The sequence below is a fragment of the Balaenoptera borealis genome, assembly GCF_965194805.1.
Source record: "Balaenoptera borealis genome assembly, chromosome: 11".
NCBI lineage: Eukaryota > Metazoa > Chordata > Mammalia > Artiodactyla > Balaenopteridae > Balaenoptera > Balaenoptera borealis.
In genome coordinates, this window is record NC_138868.1 from 27,867,709 (window position 1) to 27,893,089 (window position 25,381).

Below are 25,381 nucleotides of genomic sequence, written 5' to 3' on the forward strand. Positions count from 1 at the left end.
GAATACTTTTTCTGTAAAGGGGCAGACAGTAAATATTCTTCTTCTTACAGACCATAAAGTCTCTGTTGCAACCACTCAACTCTGTTGCATAGCATAAAAGCAGCCATAGAAAATGTATAAATGAACATTGTGACTGTTTTCCAAGAAAACTTTATTTATGGGCATTGAAATAGGAATTTCATATACTGTAAAAGTGTGACAAAATATTATTCTTCTTTGGATCATTTTTTTAACAATTAAAAACATACAAACCATTCTTAGCCCACAAGCCATACAGAAACAGGCTGTGGCCAGAATTTGGCCCATGATGTGTGTAGTTTGCTGACCCCTGCTTTAGAGGATCCTTTGAAGAGATTGTGTAGGGAGGTCTAAATCTGGGCTTACATTTCTGGGCTTGACTCATAAAAATATGTTAAAAGATATCAAAGTTCTCTGTGTTTGAGGAAGATGACGTTGTTTGATCTGATGGCTTGTAGACTCAGCTCACTCGGCCTGGGGTTATGTTGCGCTAAGCATACTCTCTCACCTGGACGTTTGGGTAGTGCCAAACCAAACTCAGAGGCTGTAGACTGTGGAACCACGCCACCTCTATGGTGGCCATTCCGGAAGCTGCAAACTGCACCAGATGTGTCTGGGCATGGAGGTGACTCCCAAAACTATAAACAAATTAACTCAGCTAAAAAGAGTTTGCGGAAAATCTCTTCCCAGGTGCTCGTCAAGAGGAGTCTGGTTTTATAGCATGATGGTTTTTAGATTTCAGTATCAGAAGAGTTCTCTACAACCTAAGCTATAAGAAATTAACAACAACAAAAAAGAAATATTTTAACAAGCTTAACGGGTACAGATTAGTGGAAACGGTATTTTAATTAACCTTAATATTATAGCAAGTTGGCACTGTTGAACATTTTTCAATTGTGAATTTTAAGAATGACCTTACAAGTAGAGGCTTCATTTCAGGGCTTTTGACAGAAATTTATATTGATACTAATTCATACCACTGATAATTTACTGTGAGAAAATGATTACTGAAGGTTGGCATTGCTTAAACACTGCAAGGATCTTTCATCCTGAAAGTAGGAGAGAATGACAGTGTTGTTGATGCATTATTAATTTCTAATATATCTGATTTTCTATTGCCAGTTTTTAAACTCATTTAACTCTTAAAACTTGGCTTGCACAAACATTTTTACTGATGTTTTAGCAATGAAAAGAAGAATCTTTGAGTTGAAAAGCCGTGTGATTTTACTTGGCTAATTCTTTTAAGACTCAAAGGCAGCAATATTTGAGATAATTTTAAAAATCATAGAAATTTTAGTTGAAGTAAATGGAACTATCTTTAAAAAGCTCATATTTTACTTAGTTTAATTGGTAAATTTTAACTTTGGAGGATATTTAGGTATTTGAAGCTTCACTAGTAACTAGGGGATATAATTTGTACTAAAGGGGATTCGTTGCACTTTTAAATAATAGATTTGTAATCTTAAGAAATTGAGAGCTAAACATAAAAAATGGAAAGATGAAGAATGTGGTGATCCTGAGGAGGGGGTTGCATCTCTTTAGGGTCTGTGGGACCAACTGTAGATTCTTAGTAGTATTCAGAGGTGACTGGCTAAGGAAGAATGCATACTGAGTTAACTCCTTTGAGTATTTTTGTCATTGGTGATGGTAAAAGATAATCTTTGGGCACAGAGTCACATGGAAGAAAGTGATGAACAAAAGAATTCTTCTAGTCAGACACTGTGTTAATTACTAAAAATGTGTAGATTCCCTGCCAGTGTCAGTCTGTATGTTCCACTATCCTTTCTGTCTCAAGTCACAGACCAAACTGCAGTTTCTTCTCCTGATACCTCCTCTCTTATATTTCGAATATTGTTTTCTGAACATCTTTAATAAAAGTTTGAGTGCATTAGATGGGAGACCTAGGTTAACTTGTGTGTAGTAGTCATTAAAGTAATTAACCCAAGAGGTTAGGAGGGAAGGCAGGAAGAGTAAGGTTTAGAGAGTTGCCAGAGTTATTAATTACCTTATTTGTTTGGGTAGCAAGGACCAGTCCCAGCCATGGGCAAGTTGGCTGGAGAGAGGTAGGGACAGTGATATCAGAGGGCCATTCTAAGTTAGGGAGCACTGTGTCTGACTTATGAGGACACGTGACATTGGTCCTCCTGCACTGACACACTTCAAGTAGGCAGATTGGAGGTCAGTGGATTTGCTCCACATGACAATGCTTGCAGTCACTTATGAAGTACATTGCAAGTACCTTGCTTTTTAACTAGGTAAAGCTAGTTAAAGCTACTGTGAATATTTCCCTCCTAAATTAGAGGGTTCAAGATTATTCCTATAACTTTATCTTTAATCACGAATAGTCTTCTTGGTTTTGAGAAAAACAGCAGCAATACATACCTTCTGAACATTGCCCAAAGCTCTGGATCGCAGCTAGAGTGCAAGAAACACACACAGTCCTGTGAATGGCCTTGGGAGTATGTGGCATGTGGGAAAATTATTGGTCATGTTCAAGGGTAGAATAAAGGCTGAGAACCTCTGATATAATCCAGTAAAGGTCAATTTGTCAGATTAAATTAATCAGTTAAATATTTGCCTTTTAAATGCAACACATCCCTTGATGCAGCAATTAGGATGATAAACCAACTGAGTCACAACGTTTGAAAGTTGTTCTCCAGACTGAAAGGAAAGTACAGTTTTGCCTCTACATATACATTAAGCTGTTTAAATATGTCTGTTGTCACAAAGAAAATGGGTTGATTGGGCTAGGGCTAGGATTACAGGCTCCAGTTTTAAAATAGGGATAAAAGTGGGCAGAAATGGAGTAATCAGAAAAATTTTTAAATATAATCATATAATGAACATTGTCCTTCAGCAGTTCTTGGTTATGTAAAAGCAATATATTACAGCTATGAACAGTAAGAATGGAAGACAAAGTACTTTCGGTTTGGACTTGGAATATATTATGGACTTTTAAATGAATGTGGCAAGTTTCATGTTTTGGGAGTCACTTCCAAAAGCCTGATAAAAGCCTGCCCTCAGGTTCCTGATACTTCCCAACTCCCCTCTGTTACTTTAATTTTTCTCATCTTGTGAGTAGAACTTTCTCTCCAACTGATGCATGTTTTAAGTCTTCCCTGATGTTGGAAAGATGATTGTTACACCTTTATAAGGGCTATATCAAGAACAGGTTGAGAATGAAAGAGTGCCATTTGCAGAGATGGACCTAGAGACTGTCATACAGAATGAAGTCAGAAAGAGAAAAACAAATATATAATATCTCTTATATGTGGAATCTAGAAAAATGCTAGAGATGAACTTATTTGCAAAGCAGAAATAGAGTCACAGATGTAGAGAACAAACTTATGGTTACCAAGCGGGGAAGTGAGGAGTGGGATGAATTGGGAGATTGGGACTGACATATATATACTACTGTGTATAAAATAGATAACTAATGAGAACCTACTGTATAGCACAGGGGACTCTGCTCAGTGCTCTGTGGTGACCTAAATGGGAAGAAAATCCAAAAAAGAGTGAATATGCATGTATGTATGAATGATTCACTTTGCTGTATAGCAAGAAACCAATACAACATTGTAAAGCAACTATACTCCAATAAAATTAATTTAAAAAAAGAACAGGTTGAGAAATTAAAATATTAAGAGAAGGGCTTTAGCATATTAGAAACCATTAAATGTGAAGTTCTTCAAACTCAGGCTCATGGAAAACCTTGAAATGTGGTTTATTAATTCCATTTTTTAGTACCCAAAGCACGTAAGTTATCAAGGTGAACTGTGGTCACACTATATTTATAATATATTTTCAGATACTTGGAAAGACTTTAAAAGCTAAGGAAAGTACCTTAAAACCTCATCTAAAACATAATATCCTCCCCATTGTAAAATAAATGAAAAATATAGAAAATAGCAGGAATAATATAAAAATCTCCCAGAGTTCTACCATTTATTAAATAATATATAACTACTTTTTAATATTCCTTACATCTCCTTTCTCCTTTTATTAATATTTGTGTGTGTGCTCAAAGTACAATTGGAATCTAACCATTTTAACTGCCTTTTTCCATTTCATATATTAGAAACATTTGATAAATCATCAAATTTTATTTTATAATATAATTTAAAATACCCATATAGTAGAGAAAGGACTTTAAATGTGTATTCAATTTCGTTAGAGCTAACTGTGATAAATTATTTATAAGGTTTTTTTTTTTTTTTTCTGTGTAGGTTTTAGATATTTGCACAATGAGAATGAACCTAAATTCACCAGCCAGATATCTTTATGATTTGTATGGCAGGAAAATTAAAGATATTTCAAAAGGTAAGTGGCAAAGATTTTGTAAGCTATGTGATACTATTTCAAAAGGCATTTACATAATTTTGTTTTTCCTTTATACATTTAAAAGGAAAAGATATAAAAACCAGTTTAACTATAACATGTCATTCTTATATGAAGGGAAATCATGAAACAGTATTAAGGTTTGGGGAATCTTTTATTTCATCATGTTTTAGTCCATTTGGGCTACTATAACAAAAATACCATAGACCAAGTGGCTTAAAGATTAAGCATTTATTTCTCACAGTTATGGAGGCTGAGAAGTACAAGATCAAGGCACTGGTAGATTCTTTGTCTGTTGGAGGCCCTTTTCTGATTGATAGATGCTTGTCTTCTCACTGTGTCCTTAGATAGTGGAAGGAACAAGGGCACTCTCTGAGGTCTTTTATATAAGGACACTAATTCCATTCATGAGGGCTCCACCCTCTTGACCTAATCCCTTCCAAATACTATCCCTTTAGGGATTAGATTTCAACATATGAATTTTGGGGGGGTCACGAACAGTCATCTAAGCACAGCACAAGCTTAGATTTTTAAAAAAATGATGGGTATTTTAACCTTAGCAAGCCATAACTTAATAAACAAAAGTAATTGATATATTTTCATATTTAACAATTTCTATGGTATACAGCTTTCAAAAGAGAAAGACAAGAAATTGTGCTACTGTATGCTCAGAGTCTTTTTAATGTTTTGGTTAACTTCTAGAGGTTTTTCAAAAGTCATGAAATGTGCTTTAAAACAATTTTATTGTATGTCTTTGTCAAAATATGAGACCTCCCTCTTTATTTCTTAAGGCGCTGATTTGCCAGTCTTTGAAAGCAAAAATACATGATTTCACATCATTAAATTACTGTCAGTAATAATTACTACTATTACTTTACTTTTTACTATTTAAAAAATTTACTTTTTATTTCTTTAGTAGTAATTAATATTACTTTAATAGTGCCACAATTAACACTATTAAATGTGCTACTGTATAGTCCTATCACTTCATTTAAACCTTAACTTCATATACCTGAACAGGGCCAAAACCTTAAGTAGCATACTTAACTGCAAGGCTAGATCCAGACAACTGTAAGTGATTTTGGGATATAGCTCTACTGGATACTCCCATTTGTTTCCAATATTCTTGCTTGTATTGTATAAAAGCAAACTTTCCTGGCTTTATCATCCTTAATTAATACTATTGAGTGACCACTGTGATATTTTGATACTTACTGTTTATAACTCTTAAAATTTTTTTTACCAAGTATGATATATGTGTGTGTGTGTATTTAGAAACCAAATCTATTTTTCTTTATTTTTAATGTTTGTATTAGATATGAGCATTATTTTTCATTTTATTAGGAGTTTTCATCTGAAGATTTTAAAGCACTTGTAGACACTTACCCATTATCTAGAAGCATTAGTTATTTACCTCTAAGACATAAGTAACACAGAGAATCCTTCCTTATGGTCTTTTTTGGGGGAGTGGGGAGAGTAACATTATTAAGTTGATTTCTTCCTTCTTACATTTTTGTCCCCTCCCCCATCACATAGGCTTAAATTTTCTTTATGATAAACAATATTATATAATCGCTCTTAAACTTGCATTAATAAAATAAATAAATAATGCATTTTCTTAAGATCCTGTCTAGCTTTGAATGATTTCCATCTCACCTGGAATTAAAAAATTATATTTGACTAAATTGCTAGAGTTGGAACTCTAAGGAACCCTGGTTAAGATGAAAGATTAAATTTAGAAAGTTGATTTTTTTTTTCCCTTCCCAAATGTGGTATAACAGAATTACTTATCAAAACAGAAAAGTTCTGACTCTGAGGTGTGAGACTTCATGGATGCCAGAGGCATTCAGATTCATGCCTCATGCTTCACGTTTCCCAGAAGTGTGCTATTATCACATTTTAATGCATGCCTTGCCCTGTGTTTTTGCATACTTATAGAAGCTTATGCCAGCTGAAATTAGCCTATGCAACTACTAACATGGGGAAGCATAACAAGCTCACTGGACTTAAAATACTTAAAGAAGCTAATCCTGTTGGAGGAACTTCCAGTGTGCAGCACCCTAGTCACTTAACATTAGGTTTCTGGATTTCTTTTTTGTTTGTTAGTATAATTTTGTGCATCAAATGATTGAGATCCCTAAACTTTTATGTCTGATAGTCTTCTGAACTTTAACTTGGGAAAGGTCAAGTATTATAGGAAAGTTATCTTTTACTTTAAATAAATGCTAACATTCTGATTTGATATATGACTTTTTTTTGATTACTTGCTCTGTATCAGATCAGAAAAAGTCATTTAATAATGTTTAATATTAATATCATAGCAATTATCTATTATTTTTAAGCACAAATTAGAAGCATAATTGTACCAAGAACTAAAAGTAACAGATGTACAAAATAAAAGATTTTCTCCTATCTGTTGCTTCTTTTTTGGGGATTAGATATACTTTCAATTGTTCCTCCTGTGCTGTGAGAAATGAGTACATTTGACATGACATTAAACCACTTTTTTTACTCTATCAAGTCTAGTAAAACCTTTAAAAACATGTAGGATTTGCAAATCACTTGTGTTTTTAAATTTCTAAACCATAGAAGATTTTAACAAAGAAATTTATATTGTTACATGTGGAAAAGTTCTTTAGTTGTGGCTCCTATGTTGATCAATTCTTTTGAGAGTATAAGAGAGCTACCCACTGTGTAAAGGTGCCGTATTCCTATATATGGTCAACATGCTGGTACAGCATTTCTGCTAGAGCATAAAATAAGTGTGAAAAATGCATTCTGCAAAATTACACCCTCAAAAATAATGGTGCTGTGAGAAAAATGGGTTTGGGGAAGACCAAAGTCTATGCACTTTTAAAATGAGAATACTAACTAAAATAATAATTATTAACTTAGGAGATAATATAAATAGCCTAGGTAGGCATCTCAGAATGCTGCTTCAGAAGATATTAAAGCTGCACAAAAACAATAGAATGTGAGATAATGCAGACGAAAGTCAACTAGAGGTTTGAGCCAGGTTTGGGGCTTCTTTAAAGAAGGCACAGGAGGAAGCAAAACTCCCACAAAGAGTAATGCAAGGCATAGGGTGCACCTTTCTGGGGAGGGAGCCCCGGTGCAACAGCCAAGCTAACGTCTTTTATCTTCCCTGCTAAAGAATAGAATTCTACTCCTACTCTGTTGGCCTCATTTGCCTAGGAAAAAGCACATATTCACCAACCAAACTTCTATATCTTACTGACATCATTCCCCTGTTTACTAATCATATATGAGCTACCCGATGTTACAGAAGCACATAGTAGTGGCAGAACACATGTAGATAGTATCAGAGTTTGATGAAGTTGTTTAATAACAACACTCTTATTCCCCCAAACATTCCCCAACTTTTTGTTATCTTAACTTCTTTAGCTTAATTATTACATTATGGTGAACCAGGGGAGGCACTCTCCCTCTTGTGGAAGGAGATACTCAGTCTCTTAGGACCTTTATGATGCTGCTGTTCCAATAACCAAACCCCGCTCCTTTGTGGAACCTTCTAGATCATGGTGGGTAGTATGAAATTTACCCTAGAAGATTCTGAAATGAGTTAGAATAGTACATTAATTAAATTGGATCCAAAGCCATGCTATGGAACACTAAACATTCATTTTCTTTCTTTTTTTTTTTTTTTTAAATTTATTTATTTATGTCTGTGTTGGGTCTTCGTTTCTGTGCGAGGGCTTTCTCTAGTTGCGGCAAGCGGGGGCCACTCTTCATCACGGTGCGCGGGCCTCTCACTATCGCGGCCTCTCTTGTTGCGGAGCACAGGCTCCAGACGCGCAGGCTCAGTAGTTGTGGCTCACGGGCCTAGTTGCTCCGCGGCATGTGGGATCCTCCCAGACCAGGGCTCGAACCCGTGTCCCCTGCATTAGCAGGCAGATTCTCAACCACTGCGCCACCAGGGAAACCCCAAAACATTCATTTTCTATTCCATTTCCTACCTCAAATTAGCTGTCCGAAATAGCTATATATTCTTAAACAAGTTCTTCAGAGATTCTACAATGAGATCAACTGACACGATTAACATATTTCAATTACAAAATTCTAATAACATACCCTGAATTTGCATATTCTCTTGCCCATTATCAATTTTTTGTAAAGAAATCAAATTTGAAGAATAAGATTTCAAAGAAGTTAAAATCCAAAAGTTTAAAGTCCACAAAGTGAATTTCATAATCAAATAATCTTACCTTTGTGAGTTAAAATCCAATAAAAGTTCAAACTTCTCAAATTAAAACTCAAAGAAATTGAAGTCCTTCCTATTTTATTCTTTCCAGTATCAGCCAGATGGCTTCTGGATGCCTGGTCTGAGCTGGAATTCCTATAACAGCTACTGTCTGGGCTCCTGCAGTGGGTGTCATCTCTCAGGGCTTCAGAAGTTGAATTGGGTCTACACCAACTTTCTCATGTTTCCTACTTCCGACTGAACCAAAAGATGATCACGTCAGTCCCACACCCAGCACGTTCAGAATAGAATCCAATCCCCAGTTTCTCATGTGGCCATTCCAAGCAAAATGTTGTTTCCTGTTTGGCATGATCCAGACCCATGTGCTTGTTGCCAAAGACCATAGCAGAGACTAAGTGAAGGAAGGCAAAGAAGAGAAAGCATTCTTCATGTCAGACTTTCCAAGATGCCAGACAGTTTATACTGTTGAGCAGAGTCTATGACCTGTGACATAACTCAGTGGGAAGCAATCTCCCATCAAGGCATTCATTATAGCATTATGTATTTATAATATCTTACAGGAAAAATTGAACAATATACACTGTCTCCTCTCTCAAAGAGGCTTCATAAAGTGTTGGTTAAGTGCTTTGATTTTGGAGCCAGAACTCAAATTCCAGTTATGCCACTTATTGTATGACCTTGGACAGGTTATTCATTTCTCTGAGAGTGAGTTTCCTAATCTGTAAAATAGGGATTATAATACTTACATTAATAGATTGTTGTAAAGATTAAGTGAAGTCTGTGTAAAGTCCTTAGAACAAGTGCCAGACATTTGGTAAATGTTATATAACATTATCATCATTATTGCTGTTATTATTATTCTCAGAGGCTACTGAGAGTGTTGCACTCTTGCAACATTTAGAAATTTACATTGTTGGTAGCCCCAGTCATAAAGACTTGTTTGACTTATGAAAATAACTCTACCGTTATTTGCCTTTGTAAAATATTCCAAACACCTTAATGTTTCTTTCCCTCTGAGTCCTGTGTTTCCGGACCCCGTGCTGAACCAAGCACGGGCCCTATCTAGTGGCATAGTGTCCACCTTGCCTTGGAAGCATTAATTTCAATCCTGGGTCCCGGTGACTGCTGTACTGACCTCTGGCCTAAGAAACCTGCTTGATGGACACAGCTTCCCCCTCATCTCCACATCAGTTTCAACTGGAGAATAACTTTCAGTGGATCTCTGAATTGAAGGAACTGTTTATGTTTCTGAGGCTCATGTTCTTAGGTGCCCAGTGAGGGCCAACAGTACTGCCATTTCCTCTTGAAGACATGGTCTTTCCTCAGGTTTTTTTTTAAATTTTTATTTATTTATTATTTTTGTTTGTATTGGGTCTTCATTGTTGCGTGCGGGCTTTCTCTAGTTGCGGTGAGCGGGGTCTCCTCTTCATTGCGGTGCCGGGGCTTCTCAGTGTGGTGCTTCTCTTGTTGTAGAGCCAGGCTCTAGGTGCGCAGGCTTCAGTAGATGCAGCACGTGGGCTCAGTAGTTGTGGCTCACGGGCTCTAGAGCGCAGGCTCAGTAGTTGTGGTGCACGGGCTTAGTTGCTCCGCGGCACGTGGGATCTTCCCGGACCAGGGCTCAAACCCGTGTCCCCTGCATCGGCAGATGGATTCTTAACCACTGTGCCACCGGGGAAGCCCCTTTCCTCAGTTTTTGAATGCTCCTGGTTTTTTTTTTATTATTATTATTTATTTATTATTTATTTATTATTTTTATTTTTGGCTGTGTTGGGTCTTCATTTCTGTGCGAGGGCTTTCTCCAGTTGCGGCGAGCGGGGGCCACTCTTCATCGCGGTGCGCGGGCCTCTCACTATCGCGGCCTCTCTTGTTGCGGAGCAGAGGCTCCAGACGCTCAGGCTCAGTAGTTGTGGCTCACGGGCCCAGCTGCTCCGCGGCATGTGGGATCTTCCCAGACCAGGGCTCGAACCCGTGTCCCCTGCATTGGCAGGCAGATTCTCAACCACTGCGCCACCAGGGAAGCCCGAATGCTCCTGGTTTTGAGTTAACGTTTCTGTCATCCTTTTCTTCAGTATTTAGGATTTGCCTCCAGGGTTTGCCTCTACTGAACTCCTGTTCCTTTCGGAAAAATTCCCTCCTGTAACAGACTTGGGGCTGCATTGTTTGCAGCAGTTGAGGTTTTTCTTTTCTTTTACCTTCTTTTTGCTTTCTGATCCATACTTGTGTTTTTCTAACATATTTCTCTAGCTATTTTTTTCCTTGCAGGGTCTCTCATAGTGAGAGATATGAAGTCAATAAATTCCAAGTTTGTCAATAGCATCCTTTGTTCAAACCAGTCTTATCCATTTTCGCCTCCCTGAGTTAAATAATCCTACCCAGGATGTATTTTCCCACAGTCCAACGTCTAATTTAGATCTGGACTCCTTGATTTATTCTTGTTCTGCCTGGATCTCCTGTAATGTAATTCATCTTGCCTTTACCTTTTCTTAATCTTAATCTTAGGCCCATAAATTTTTGGAGTTCACCAAATACTTTTTTTTTTGGAGTACTTTATATTAATCTTCTTAGTATTCCCCTCTCCAGTTTGTTCAGATTTTATGTGCACTCTTTGTATAACTATTCCATCCTCATAAGAGATTCTCTGATTTCTCTTGCTATTAATTTATCTGTAACCTAAATGCCACCTCTTCACAATATTCAGGATTCTGCCTTCTCCGGGGAATTGCTCTCCACAGAAGATTTGCTCTCTGAGATCTTATCTATGAGATTTCTCTGTTAGGTTTCACTGGGGCCCCATTTCTTATTTCTGATTTTGTAACAATTAAAATATACCCCCCTTTTATAATAACCTCTTTAAGAGTAGTTAGACTTGGATGTACCTCCTGTACCCTCATACCTGGCCTTCACGATCTTAGTTTTTATTTTTCATATCTGTCGAATGTGTTCTCAGATCAGATGTTTACATTTATTCTAAGGAAATCTCTTTCCTCCTTGAGCTAAATAAGCTATCTTATTTGTTTTCATGCACACACTGCTTTGTTCTGATTGTAAGATTGAAGCATATTTTAAAACCACTTTACTTTCTTCTTGATTCCTTTAACAAATCTGATTCCTAGATTTGTAATCCTTTCTTTGAGTTGTTTCACTACCTAACTGAAGAAGACAAAGCATTCTTTTTATAACAATTCTACTATTTTTCTATAGGTGAAGCCATAGTTTGGGTTTCTGACAATTAGAACCATGGTCAACATTTATGTGATAAATAAACTTAGAGTCAACCTGAATTGGTGGAGTTTACTTTAAAAGCTTGTGGACAAGCCACACAAATCTAAGGTTAGCTCGTCCACAGTTCCTTTTTGGCCCAGAATGTAGTTTAAAATAACATAATGGAGAACAGAATTTGAGGCATGGGACCTAATGCTTCCTATCTAGGCATGGTACTATCAATTTAATAATAGAACCTCACTGTAGCAGCTAGAACCCAGCTGCCACTAAACTTTAAAGTCCTGACCTGCAGATTTAGTTGCAAAACACAGAAAAACAGCAACTGTTGTTCTCCCTTCCAATGCCTAAAATGATCTAATCCCAATCTCAGACTTGCCTGCAGTATCAGGTGACTTTCACTGCCTAGTTCAAGTGCCAGTAGCTGCAGCCTGCACAGTAACCCCATCCTTGCCCTGGGCTAGCATTTTCTGAAGGCCAGGGTTAGTGGAAAATAATCCCAGCTGCCTTCAGTTGCTGTAATCCATCAAGCTCAAAATTCTACACAGTTCTTGCTTATTAAAAATTTCAGGCCAACCTCCCTATTCTTCATGTACAGTCCCTTCAGTAAGAGCACAAATATAAAACTGAAAATTCCACTACATGACCCAATGTAAGTTGCCAGACACCACCAAGGTTAAAAAGCAAGCAAGCAAATGAACAAAAAACCCACATAGTCCTTGCATATTAAAGCATCATCAAAGCATGAAGCCACCTAGTCAGGGTCCCTCCATAAGTCTCAATATTTTTGTGTTATTTTCTCTCCAAAATTACTCATGTGTTTCTCAGGGTTCCTGACCATCTTGGTCCCCTAAGTATAGCACTATCCTGAGTTTTACGAGACATTCTAGCAAAATACTGACCCTAAGGTGGTAGTGAAGACCCCAGAATTTGTAGGCAGCTGGTCAGAGGGAGGGCAGTCTTGTGGAGAATTGTGCCCTTAACCTTGAGTTTTGTTAACTCCTTGCATTTGGGGGACTGATACTTCCCAATTTCAAAACATACCACAAGTAAAGCTACAGTAATTAAAACAGTGTGGTACTGTCACAAGCAGAGACATATAGACCAATGGAATAGAATTAAGAGTGCAAAAATAAACCAATACATCTGTAGCCAATTGACTTTCAAAAGGGTGTCAAGACCATGCAATGGGGAATGAATAGTCTCTTTAACAAATGGTGCTGGCACAACTGGATATCCACATACAAAAGACTGATGTTGGACCCCTACCTAATATCATATACGAAAAAAAAAGAAAAAACAAGCTGAAAGTGGATCAACGACCTAAATATAAGAGCTAGAAGCATAAAACTTTTCCAAGAAGACATAGAGGTAAATCTTCATGACCCTGGATTTAGCAATGGATTCTTAGACATGACACCAAAAGTATGAGCAACAAAAGAAAAAAATAGGTAAATTGGAGTTCTTCAAATTTAAAAAAAATTTGTACATTAGAGGACATTATCAAGAAAGTGAAAAGACCACCTACCAAATGGGAGAAAATATTTGCGAATCATGTATCTGATACGGTTAAATATCCTAGATATATAAAGAACTCTTAGACTCAACAACAAAAAGACAAACAGCTCAATTAAAAAGATGGGCAAAGGAATTAAATAGACATTTTTCCAAAGAATATGTACAAACAGCCAAGAAGCACATCGACATCCTTTGCCATAAGGGAAATGCAAATCAAACCCACAATGAAGTAACACTTTACACACATTAGTGATGACTATAAAATAAAAATCACACACATAGACAAAATGGAAAATAAGTTGGTGAAGATGGAGAAATTGGAAACTTTGGATATTGGAAACATAAAATGGTGCAGCCACTTTGGAAAACGATGTGGTGGTTCCTCCAAAAGGTAAACATAGAATTACCATGTGGCCCTGCAATTCTACTCCTAAATGTATACCCCAAAATAATTGAAAATAATCAAAAACATGTGCCTGTACATGCATATTTATAGCAGCAGTGTAGATAATAGCCAAAAGGTGGAAACCAAACATCCATGAAAAGATGAAGGTAGAAATACATTGTGGTATATACATAGAATGGAATGTTATTCAGCCATGAAAAGGAATGAAGTACTGATAATGCTAGAACATGGATGAACCTTGAAAACATTATGCTAAATGAAAAAAGCCAGACAAAAAAGGTACCATGTTGCATGATTCCATTTATATTTGAAATATCCAGAGTAGATAAATCCATAGAGATAGAATGCAGATTCATGTTTTCTAAGGCTGGAGGGGAGATGACAATGGGGAAACTAATGTATGAGGGGTTTTACTTTGGAATGAAGGAAATTTGTCAGAACTGGCTAGAGGTTGTGGTCGCACATTTTCAACGTACTAAATGCCACTGATTTCCTCACTTTAAAATGGTTGATTTTATGTTATGTGAATTTTACTTCAAAAATTATTTAAAAAAAAAAAAAAAGACAAGTGGAGCAGAACCACTTCATCCCAGTTGTCTAGCCAAGGTCATCCTAGATGGCCAGCTGATTCCAAGACATGTGATCTAGCCCAGCTATGACCTGCAGAACCACCCAGGTAATTTGTAGACTCTTGAGCTTAATAAATATTTGTTGTTCTATGCCTCTGAGTTTTGAGGTGGTTTGTTATGCAGCATTATTGTGGCAATAGATACCAAATATAGATAGCTATTCATACTTCATAAATATTATCACATTGTCTTTATTTACTACTTAGACTAAATTCTATTCCTAAATCTTAATCCTTTGTGTAGCCAAAGAGTGATCTTCCTAAAATATCCTTTTTTTTTTTTTTTTTTTTGCTCAAAACTTTACATATCAGGACAGTCTTCACACTCTATATCCTGACATTCAAGCATTATTTTGTTTACTAATACCTCTTATAACTTCTTTTGATATCATATGTCTGTACCATATGTCATAACATTTGTTTATATATACATAACAGTTTATATCTCTGTTTCATGTGTAGGACTTATCTCTTTAACTAAAGAGAGATATTGTTCTCATACTTAAAAAAAAAAAACTCCAAAAATCTTTTAATATCTACAATGGGACTGAGCATGTAATAGACCCGCAAAAAATTAATATTTAAATAATAATTGTTAAGTATAATCTTTGTTAGAGTAAGTGATGAAAAACACTTTTTAAATGAATGAGTGAATTAAAATTCAAAACAATTATTTGTTGAATTAAATTTGCACAAATTACCCACTATTAACTACTTTTTGTTGCTAATTCTCAGTGCTGTCACTTAGTGATTCACCACCACTCTGAATAGTATTTTGCCATATTCCATAGAACTTTAAAAGCCTGAAGATGTGTATGCATTATTAGATGCATAGTGCAGTGTAAAAAACAAATGATAATGACTACATTTTTTTTTTAATTAATTAATTTATTTATTTATTTTTGGCTGCGTTGGGTCTTCGTTTCTGTGCGAGGGCTTTCTCTAGTTGCGGCGAGTGGGGGCCACTCTTCATCGCGGTGCGTGGGCCTCTCACTGTCGTGGCCTCTCTTGTTGCGGAGCACAGGCTCCAGACGCGCAGGCTCAGTAGTTGTGGCTCACGGGCCCAGTTGCTCCGCGGCATGTGGGATCCTCCCAGACCAGGGCTCGAACCCGTGTCCCCTGCATTGGCAGGCAGACTCTCAACCACTGCGCCACCAGGGAAGCCCATGACTACATTTTTTTGATAGCTGCTTTAGAATAGTGTTGTTGATTGATTTACTTTGGATCTCAGCATTAGAAGCATCTTTGGTCATCACCAAAACCTCACTTTGTCATGAATCTCCTCTAAATCATCTCCAATAAGTGTCCATCCAGCCACTACTTGTTCTATTTCTGATAGCTCTAATTTAATTTAAAAAATCTAATAACTTTTAAACTTTTACCGTTAGTCTTGATTTTGTCTTCTGGAGTTGAATAATGCAAATTAATTCTCAGTCTATGACTGCCTTTAAATATTTGAACAAGTGTGATTTAAATCTTCTCCACTTTAAATATCTCCAGTCTCTCCATCTATTTCTCTGACCCCTCACCATCCTGGTAACTCTTTGTTCTGTTTAGTTTTTTTGGTATTCCTCTTTGTTGACCCCACATTGTACACAATTTTCCAGGTTAATCAATGATGAGTAAAGCAGCCCCACCTCCTCTTTTTTTTTTTTTCAGATCATTATTTAGCCTAAACTTGCATTATTATTTCTTTTACATACATCATATCATTGACCTAAATTGAACTTAAAGTCAATTAAAGCCCCCAAGTTTTTGCTTACAATTTGCTTTTAGGCTACTTCCTTCTCCTGTACTTGTACTGCTGATTTTTTAGATATGTGAACAGAACTTTATACATTGATACTACTAAATTTCTACTTACAAGGTTTTTATTTAGTAGATTAGCCTTACAAGATTTTTCAGATATTTAATCTGTCACCCAGGGATTAACAATTTCTCCTATCTTTGTTTTCACTTGTAAATTTTGTATGAATACAAGCTTTACCACTGTCCAAGTTATTGATAAAAATGTTAAGTAGCCCATGATTAGGGACAGAGATCTTTAGCATGCTAATAGGGTCCCTGCTTCAGATTTATATTAGTTTTCCCTGAATATGGCTGTTCATTTAGTTATGAATCTATAGGCTCACCTATTTCCAACTTAAACACAATTTTCTAATTGCCTCACTCTAGTAACACTATTTTAAAAAGTGAGCTTAGTCTGTCATAATTGCTCCTATTGAATCAATGCGTAAAATTTTATCATGGCCTGAAGGGCCTTCGTGATTTGCTCCCTACCCAGCTTCTCCATCTTCACTTGTACTACTGACCCCTTCATCTCTGTGCTCAAGTCACTTTATTTTCTTGTTTCTGTTCCTCAAACACTTGATTCTCCTTCATGCCCCAGTACCTTACCATATGTTTCCTCTGCTTGGATTCTCTTCCCCTATCTTCCTTGCAAGCTGTTTTTCCTGCTCTTCTTAAGGTCTTATTTTAAATATTTCTTCTTCTGAATAGCTTTCCCAACATTGGCTTGCTCCTGTCCCACTTCCTCCCTTATCTAGAACTGGTATCCCTGTTACATTCATAGCACCCTGTGTATAGTAATTGTCACAACTGTAATTAATAAAACTGCTTGAGGAGTTATTTAATATCGACCTGTCCCCTAGACTGTAAGATCCGTAAGGACAGAGATTTAGTAGTCTTCTCTATTCCCATGTTTAACCCAGGTCTAAATAACATAGAGGGGTTATAATAAAATATTACAAAAATTGGGGATGATGCCCTTCTTGGTGAAGCATTGTACTTAGATTCCTTTAGATGTAAATGGAAATTTCAGGACTTTGAGAGAGTCTAGTCAAAATGCTTCCCTCTCCCTTTATGCCCTAAAATGCCTAGTACTACCCTTGTGTTGCTAGTACTTCTCCTGCTCTGCTGAATGTGGAATTCCGCAATGGTGCAGATGGTCTGGGCCCTGTAAATGGCATTGCTTTCTTAGTTAAAAGTGTGTAACTCAGAAGGGTATGTAGCCTGCAGCCTACAGTCAAGTCCCATACAGGGACAACTATATGTGTGTGTGTTCATTCTGATTCCTTATATTACTTTCTCCAGGAAAGAAATTGTAAGCTAGGGAAGCATCCACTTATAACTTTCTTTTGTCTTGTTTTGGATAGTGAGTGACGTATTTCTCTATCATTTTTAAAGAGAAGCATCAAAAGAAAGCAGTCATGAATTCTAAATAGAGGACTTAACCAGGAGGCTTGCAGACCTTCTACGTTCTCCTGCCTTGTTGCAGATACGCCCATTTATCTGGGAAGGGACATACAGACTTAGCAGTACGTTGCTTAAAGACAATAGATGGTAGCCACAGTCTATTGAGATCTGCTTTCCACTGGAAGCAATAATGATTATATGTTGCTGTTAGAGATGTCAAGCTCCATGGAGGGAATTTCCCCATGGGTCTCACTCTCTGCACATTAAATATTTGCTTAGTATGCGAATTACCCCATGTTGGGTCCTAATGATTATTGTTTATTTTTCTAAAAGTGTTCACAAACCATTTTATAATCTGCCCTAGAACTTTTCAGGGAATAAAGATCAAACTTACCTTCTTTAAAATTAAGTACATTTGCCTTGCTTCAATCCTTGGATCCCTTTACCATTTACCTTTACTTCTCAAATTTTATGAAACGTAAAAATTTAGGTCTCTTGCTGAAGAAGGATGCCAAATGCTGGTGGTTATTAATCAGCCCTGAAATTTCTCTAGATTGAAATACACAAAGGCAGCCAGTTAAGAGCCCTTTTGTGTAGGAAAGATGCCACTCAGGAAAAGTCTTCAAACCTTCCTTGGGACTATGCTCTCTGTGACTTTGCTTTGGTTCCAGGGTACCTTAGACATGGCCCTCAGTGTCCTCTAAGTGACTTCCAGACATTGAACTTGAGCACTAGCTACTCTCATTGCTTGGACAAAAACAAAAAGTGCTGGGAGTTCCCTGGTGGCCTAGTGGTTAGGATTCTGGGCTTTCACTGCTGTGGTCTGGGTGGCGTGGACAAAAACAAAAAACAAAAGAAAGAAACCCTGCTAACTAATCACTGATTTATATTTCTACGATTGATCCATAGAGAATATTAAGAATTTTGTTAAGGCTTGATTTTAAAAAGTTTTTTTAGTGGCAGTTGGAGAACTCCCATTATAATTGGATCACTGTCATCTTTTATTAAGTATTTGAACGCACAATTGTGTGATATGAACATTCACAAAGCAGTCTAATCTGCTCATAGACTCTTTATATGTCAAAAACTCCCTTTTGAAGTCTTTAAAACATAGACTCTCTTTTACATTCATGAATATATGATCTTCACCCCTAGGTTTTGTTGGGCTAAACTTGCTTCAGTATTTATGTAATTTTTTAACCAAGTCCTTGCTTTTTCCCTCTTCTCCTTGAGTTTATCTTTTTAGCTTCTACTTTTTATATCTCTTATTTCTGAGTCTTTGAACTCTTAACACCAAAAATCTTTCTCTAACCCTAATGATTTTCCAAGATCCTAGAAGTTCATTATAAAAAACATTGTAACAAGTATAATTGCCAATGAAAACAGCCTAATTGTTACTACCTGTTATAAAACAATTGTTTACAAAGCTCTCCATGTAAAAAAACATGACTCAGCAGAGATTGGTTTTCTTCCTCCTGAGAGTTTTTAGAAGAGAGGTGGAATAATAGACAAAAATATATAAAGTGCTTTTTATAGAAGATTCAACTTTTGTGAAACAAACATGGAGAAATGTCAAAAGGGAAACTTCCATTGTAATTACTGTAACTATTAAGACTTTTCAGTCTTTTCTCACATTTAAAATATAAAATTTTCATGACATATATATATTTTACATCCTAAGTAAAATATTTAAATGTAAGTAATATGTTGACCTAGGATTTGCAGCCAAGGAGACTAAAACAGCTTTACCCACATTATCTGACGCCTAGTTCTCTCTGAATTAGGTATGTATATGCCAGGTATTATTATTACTATTCCTTCTTTTGAGACTGAAAAAGAAAAAAAAGAAAAAAGAAAAAGGATCCAGCTACATTTTTTAGATTTATATTAGTTGTGACTTTATAATGTAATAGGAGAATTTTGAGACATTTTACAATTATCTTGCTTTTGAATGTTACTTATGTATGTAAGTGCTTCGTGTATTTGGTTTTGTCCTAGTTTTACTATTTTTTTATTGTATCTTTTCCTACTGGGTCAAAAGTTAATTGGTGCCTCAGTTAACACCATTTGGATTAAGCTTTTCTGAATAGTAACAAAAATTAAAAATAATAATGTCTAAAAAGTGTCAGTTATTAACAGCAAGCAATTATATAATGACATTTCCAGAGGTCTTTACTTCTAATTTTTGTTGATTTTATTTATTAAGTTCCATGCATTGTACTTCCCAAAACTAATTCTAAGATAATACTTTAAATTTTTGTACAGAGCTTTAAAGTTTACAAAAGCAGGTCATATATATTCAATTATTATGTATTGGTATAGACCATAACCACATGAAAATAGATTAGATAGATTATAGTTAATTCTCAACATTTCTTTACATAACCTTAAGGTTGTACACATATCAGTTCAATTAAGTTATTTTACATTATTACTAAATATCAAATATTTTAGATGCCCAAGAAATTGAGTCCACAAAATACTTGTATTTTCAAAGACACATACACTATTATTTTTGTTGAGGGAAAAAGCAAGACTCAGACAATAGAATCCCAGCTTACTTCTGCTTGTATAAATCAAGTTATTTAAATAAATGAATTGTGTATGCTGACCTGTTCTACCAATGTGCTACTGGGGTGTATGAAAAAAAGATGTGCATGGTGGTGGAAGTAGAAAGAGGCATAAAGCGTATTGGAAAACTACCAAATGTCCCCTGCAAATGGGCCCTATTCAGAATCAGTAAGCGTATGATGAGTGAAGTGGTTTTGAATATCGCCTTTAGATTCCATGCTGTTACAAGGCCAGCCCTGAACATGGCAACTCTTATTTCCACACAGTACCTCTTCACTCTCAATTTAACCCCAAAATCTGATGAACCCATTACTCCATACTTGATTTCATGGAACAAGGAGTAGATATAGTTACAAATGATCAATCACAAGCCGTGAACCAAAGCAGCAAGGCATTAACAATTCACACCATTTCGGTCCACTTGCTCAAGCAGAAGATGTGCCAGAATATTTAATGCACAGCTACTTCGTTCAGTTTAAGAAAAGACATGACTCAGGCTGCATTTTCAAAACGGAGGAGACTTCCTAAGATTTCATACTTCCAAGCCCCAATGTCAACGTTCACCCACATATCAGCAATTAAAATAAACAGGTGTTCTGTAAAGGTCACAATGTCTGAATTAAATTTTACCCAGGTAAAAACAGTATGACCTATGAAATTCTTCCCCCCAGTGCATCCCTTTTCTGCTTGATCCTATCATACAAATCAGTGTCGCTTACAACAGTATTCAAACACTGTAGACCCCACAGGCAATATGCCGTCAGTTTAATAGGATCACTGAAAAACTAAAGCAGCTGTGAAAGACTGCTCTAACTATAGCAATCATGTGCTTGTCATTTTGTTCAGTGGAGGAAAAATCCAAATTTGGGTAGGCATCAGTATTTAAGAAAACGACTGCTAAATCTTTTCTCATAAGTACCTTAGGGACAATAGGATTTGACATATAGCATGTAAACAAAAGTACACAGCAGCTGTTAGTTTAGCTGTGTTTGAATAAAAATATACTGATATAAATCAAGCAACATAGGAAACCGTATGCTCTCCATCATTCAATCTTCCCAGTAGACCATGCTTTTGAGTGGCGTCTGCTGGTTGCTTCCGGACTGGGAGCTTTCCAACTACTACCTAAAGCTGGATAAGGAACAATAAAACATATACATACCTTGGCACTAGCTCAAACTCCCTCCAGGCCTACTTCCTGTATGGGAAGCCGTCATTCTAGGTATCTTTTAAGAACTCACCTTGTATCATACAAAAAAGACTTTTTAGATCAACTTCATTAAAAAAAAAATTTCAATTGAATTGGTGGGAAATTTCCACATGATGTCCTGCTAACAATAGCTGAGTATTTTTGAGACTTGCGACCTGAAATTTCCTGCCAAAGAGCATATAGAAGTTTCTGTATAGGTAATTATGCTCTGGGCAGTGCCTTTTTTTCATAGTCTCATGTACTCTGACTGAAATGTGAAAATTACAATATTATGTAAATTATGATTCTGGATACTTAATTGGCATGAATTTTAATTTTTAATTGGAAGCAGGTTATTAAAGCTTTTGATAATTTCCAGTGCTTGAAAAATATATTGATTAAAAAATCCTCTTTTTAGCTTTCCACAGTAGATTCAAATGCAGCGTGCCAAGTGTCTCTTTAAATGTCAGGTGTTGCTTTTGGAGAGAGATATACATTCACTAGGTATAGAACTTGACAGGACATTCCAGTCTATATCTTCTTGGTAAGTTCTATTAGGTTTCTCTTTAGAGGAACTTTAGGCTCCTTGTCAAAAATTCTTGTGCTGCACCCATCACAAATCCAAATAAGTTCAAGCTTCTTATCAGTGACGAAGTGGTTTTAGTATAAGGTCCTCTTGAAGACTGAACAGTTTGTCTTATGATTAGCTTCTGAACTCATTGTGTTTGGAGTTCTTAGAAGGAATTACCTTTATTATTTAAAATAGCTATTTTGACCTTAAGCTAATATTATTGCCCTGCTATTTAAGTTTTATTGTGTGCCTTTTCCCACAGTAGCACGATTTAGGATAAAGCACATAAGGATTTTCCAAGACTTTTAAAATACCCAGCTCTGGTCTTCTCCTGGCTAGTTAATGCTTCATTGCCAAATCGTATTGTTTTCCTTTTATATTTATTTTCTTCTTTAGTGTTCAAGATAATTTTATAAGGAAGATTAAAATAAAACTATTGTACATACCCTAAATGTGCTTCAAAATTCTGGTACATTCGTATTTATTTATCAAAGTTTGATCAAATTTTCATTTGGTCACAGAAAGTTACAGATTCTAAGTGATTGTGTATAGTTGTACTCATGGTCTTAAAACTCACCTAAAAGACTGCCCACAGTATATTCAAAAGTACTGTTTATTTATCCAGTAGACATTTATTGGGCACTGCTTTTACCAAACTAAAAAACACCATGCCCTCTAACCCCAAAGGTTTTGTGATTTACTGGAGGATGGAAGTGGGAGTGGAGAAGATAAGGATTAATACAAATCAATAAGAGAAAAATAAAAGTATAAACAATACTCTGGGAAACAGAAAGGATGGAACAATTAATTCTGCCTACACAACTTGGGATATTTTGGAAGTGACAATTGATATGAGCCTTGAAGGACAAAAATATATTAACAGGTGGAAAGAAAGGGGGAAGACATGCAAGGGAAATAGAACAGCATGAGTGAGAGAAGTATCAGTTGATAGTTATGAAGTTAATATAGCTACTACTTTTAATCATATGATCTATTTACCCATAATGCTCAGTACTAGCTATGTCCAGTAAAGTTACTCCTTTTGGCCACATGATCTATTTACCCAACATCCTCAGTCTTAACTCCAAACCCACTGAAACCATTGGATTAATTTCAATTTGCCCTACAGTCATGACGAGAATAAACAAAATGGATAAAAAGCTATCATCCATATAACTTCACCTTTCCAGCGATGGAAGTGATCCCCGTGGAATGATCACATTGGACTGATCTATGCATATTGATAGATTTAAGGAATGATTAATTTCCAAATCATTTATCTAATAAAAATGTTGAGGACTTGCTTAAAGGAAATATTGAAATTACAGGAAAGCAAAATTCTATAAATAAGAGCCAATAGGTAGAACGCCTGTAATAAAGGCCTCAAACACAGAAGAAATGCTATGTGTAGCTATGCAAACAAAAATTAAAGAAACATAAGATAATGGGAGCCAGCTAACCTTGAATGAGGCTATATTTATGAGTAGCAGTTTGAAAGAGAAGCTCATGGTTTACACACAAAATAATATCCCAGGGTTCATTCCCTGGAAAAGACACAATTTTTTCATTGAGTGTCTATAATGGGCTTTGCTAGCTCATAGCAACATGTAGGATTATGCTCTTTCCAATGTTGAAAAGTGTCTATTGTCCCTGCTAAATCATTGCCCTTATTTCTTGCACATCTGTACGCAGTAGTCTTCTTTAACAGAATGAAGTTTTGCTTCAGAAACAGAAAAAGGAGAACTCTACATAAAAGAGATAAAACCATTGGTTAAGAACACTTATGAGTTTTTAGTATAGAATATTATGAACATCCACTGAAATGCTTAAAAAATAATTCTCACTCATGTTAAAATCTATGGTTGAGGTTGAAAAGTCAACTGACTTCTCTTTTTTAAAAAATCAATTATTCTATTATATTTCAAAACTGTCATCTTAGGCCAAGTCTTCTTTTTTAGGGAGAGTTCTTTAATTTGAACTGATTAATAAGTTTTATTTTTCAAATATATTAAGCTTATTTATACTTCCTCTCTAAGTGCTTAGGCATATCATTTTCTTATGTTTTCTGTACCTTCCTAGTTAGTGGAAACATTGTTTGTTCTTGGAGTGTGCTTTGTCTTCCTTTTCAAGAAGATCATCAAAGTTACTAGTTTGCAGCTTCCAAAAAGAATGAGCCTTCTAATCCCTAGTTCAGAGGCTAACCTTTATTAGCACTCTTGTGGTTATAATGAGGACCCTGCTTCCAGCAGGGAGATTCTGGAATACTGAACAGATTATTCAACAAGTTCAGAGCAGATTCTGAAGTCCCTTATAAAACCTGCTTGTGAATACTGCTTTCTTTGCTTTGCTGTTTCTGGTTTCCATAGTATTCCTAATTACATAAATCATGTGGAGCATGGGAGCTGTTTTCCATCCTATATCAACTCTGACACTGCTTGTGTTTTGATATAATTTGTATTTTTTTCCCTAAGCTGTATTTTTTCTTAAATTCTTATGGAAGGTACAAACCCTGAAAAAGAGTAGAGTTTTGTGTTAGAAAATCTATGAAATTCTTTTCTGGAATCCTTTGGGCTGGCATAAAGAATTTGAAAGTTACTTTGTGACAAGCACAGATGAATAAAGCTGTAAGACTAGAGAATCTGATAAAATGTTCTTAGGTTTATATTCAAGATTAAATCTTGGATGTAAATCATTCAAGTTTATTACTTACTTCTCAATTTACTTAATTTTTTTTCAATTTAACAGCTGTTTATGTGATGCCTTTCCATGTATAAAAACTGTACTAAGTTCAATGAGTGTACCGATTAAAAGTTTACAAATTAAAATTCAACACATAGTAACACATGAATGTTGTAGCCAGCTAAAACCACTGTTGATTCTTAAACTGGGTTTCTTTAGGAAACATTATAAGCAAAATTGATTTATATTATACATTTTTTAAATATTAAAGAGTTATAATTCTAAAAATAAGTTTACTTCTCTTTTTATTTCTTTAGTACTGTATGTGACCTAATATTTTTTAAATGTTTGAGATATCTGTCGTGATAAAACTCATAGAGAATAGCTATTGCTCCAGGAATGTAAGAATAGTTTCGATACGTGAATTTTAGGAATTAGTTTCTCAGGCTGGTGAGTGAATTTCATGCACACATCTGAAGATGTCTAAATAATCACTGGGTCATGATTTCCTTTTAACTTTATTTACAGTAGTCTTAGAAAATCTTAAACTCTATTTCCAATGTTTTCCTTAGTGATGAATATGTTAGAAAGAATTTAAATTGTGCTTTGGTAGAGAGTTGTAGAACTTAGTGCCATAAAACGCATAACTTTTTTACTAAGAACAAAAATCAGCAGAATACCAGTAGCAAAGGCAATTTGCATAACTCAGCCACTCAGCAGCTCAGCTGAACCTAATTGTAATTCAATTTCCAGATTGCTACGCTAGGCCTCTCTGCATAAAATATGCAACATATAACATAACCAATGACACGGACGTATTTTCTTTG

General features: G+C 35.8%; 1 protein-coding gene across 14 annotated transcripts in view; it reads left to right on the forward strand.

Annotated features, from left to right (window-relative positions):
* DCDC1 (doublecortin domain containing 1) overlaps positions 1 to 25,381 on the forward strand; it is a 471,890-nt gene that overhangs the window by 82,946 nt on the left and 363,563 nt on the right. For all 14 annotated transcript variants that reach the window (XR_014231897.1, XR_014231898.1, XM_082343681.1 and 11 more), the window contains exon 7: positions 4,245 to 4,338. Coding sequence is in view for 12 of the 14 variants with exons in the window: in XM_082343681.1 (XP_082199807.1) it covers positions 4,245 to 4,338 (94 nt within the window). In the remaining 2 variants the exon portion in view is untranslated. The remainder of the gene's footprint in view (positions 1 to 4,244; positions 4,339 to 25,381) is intronic.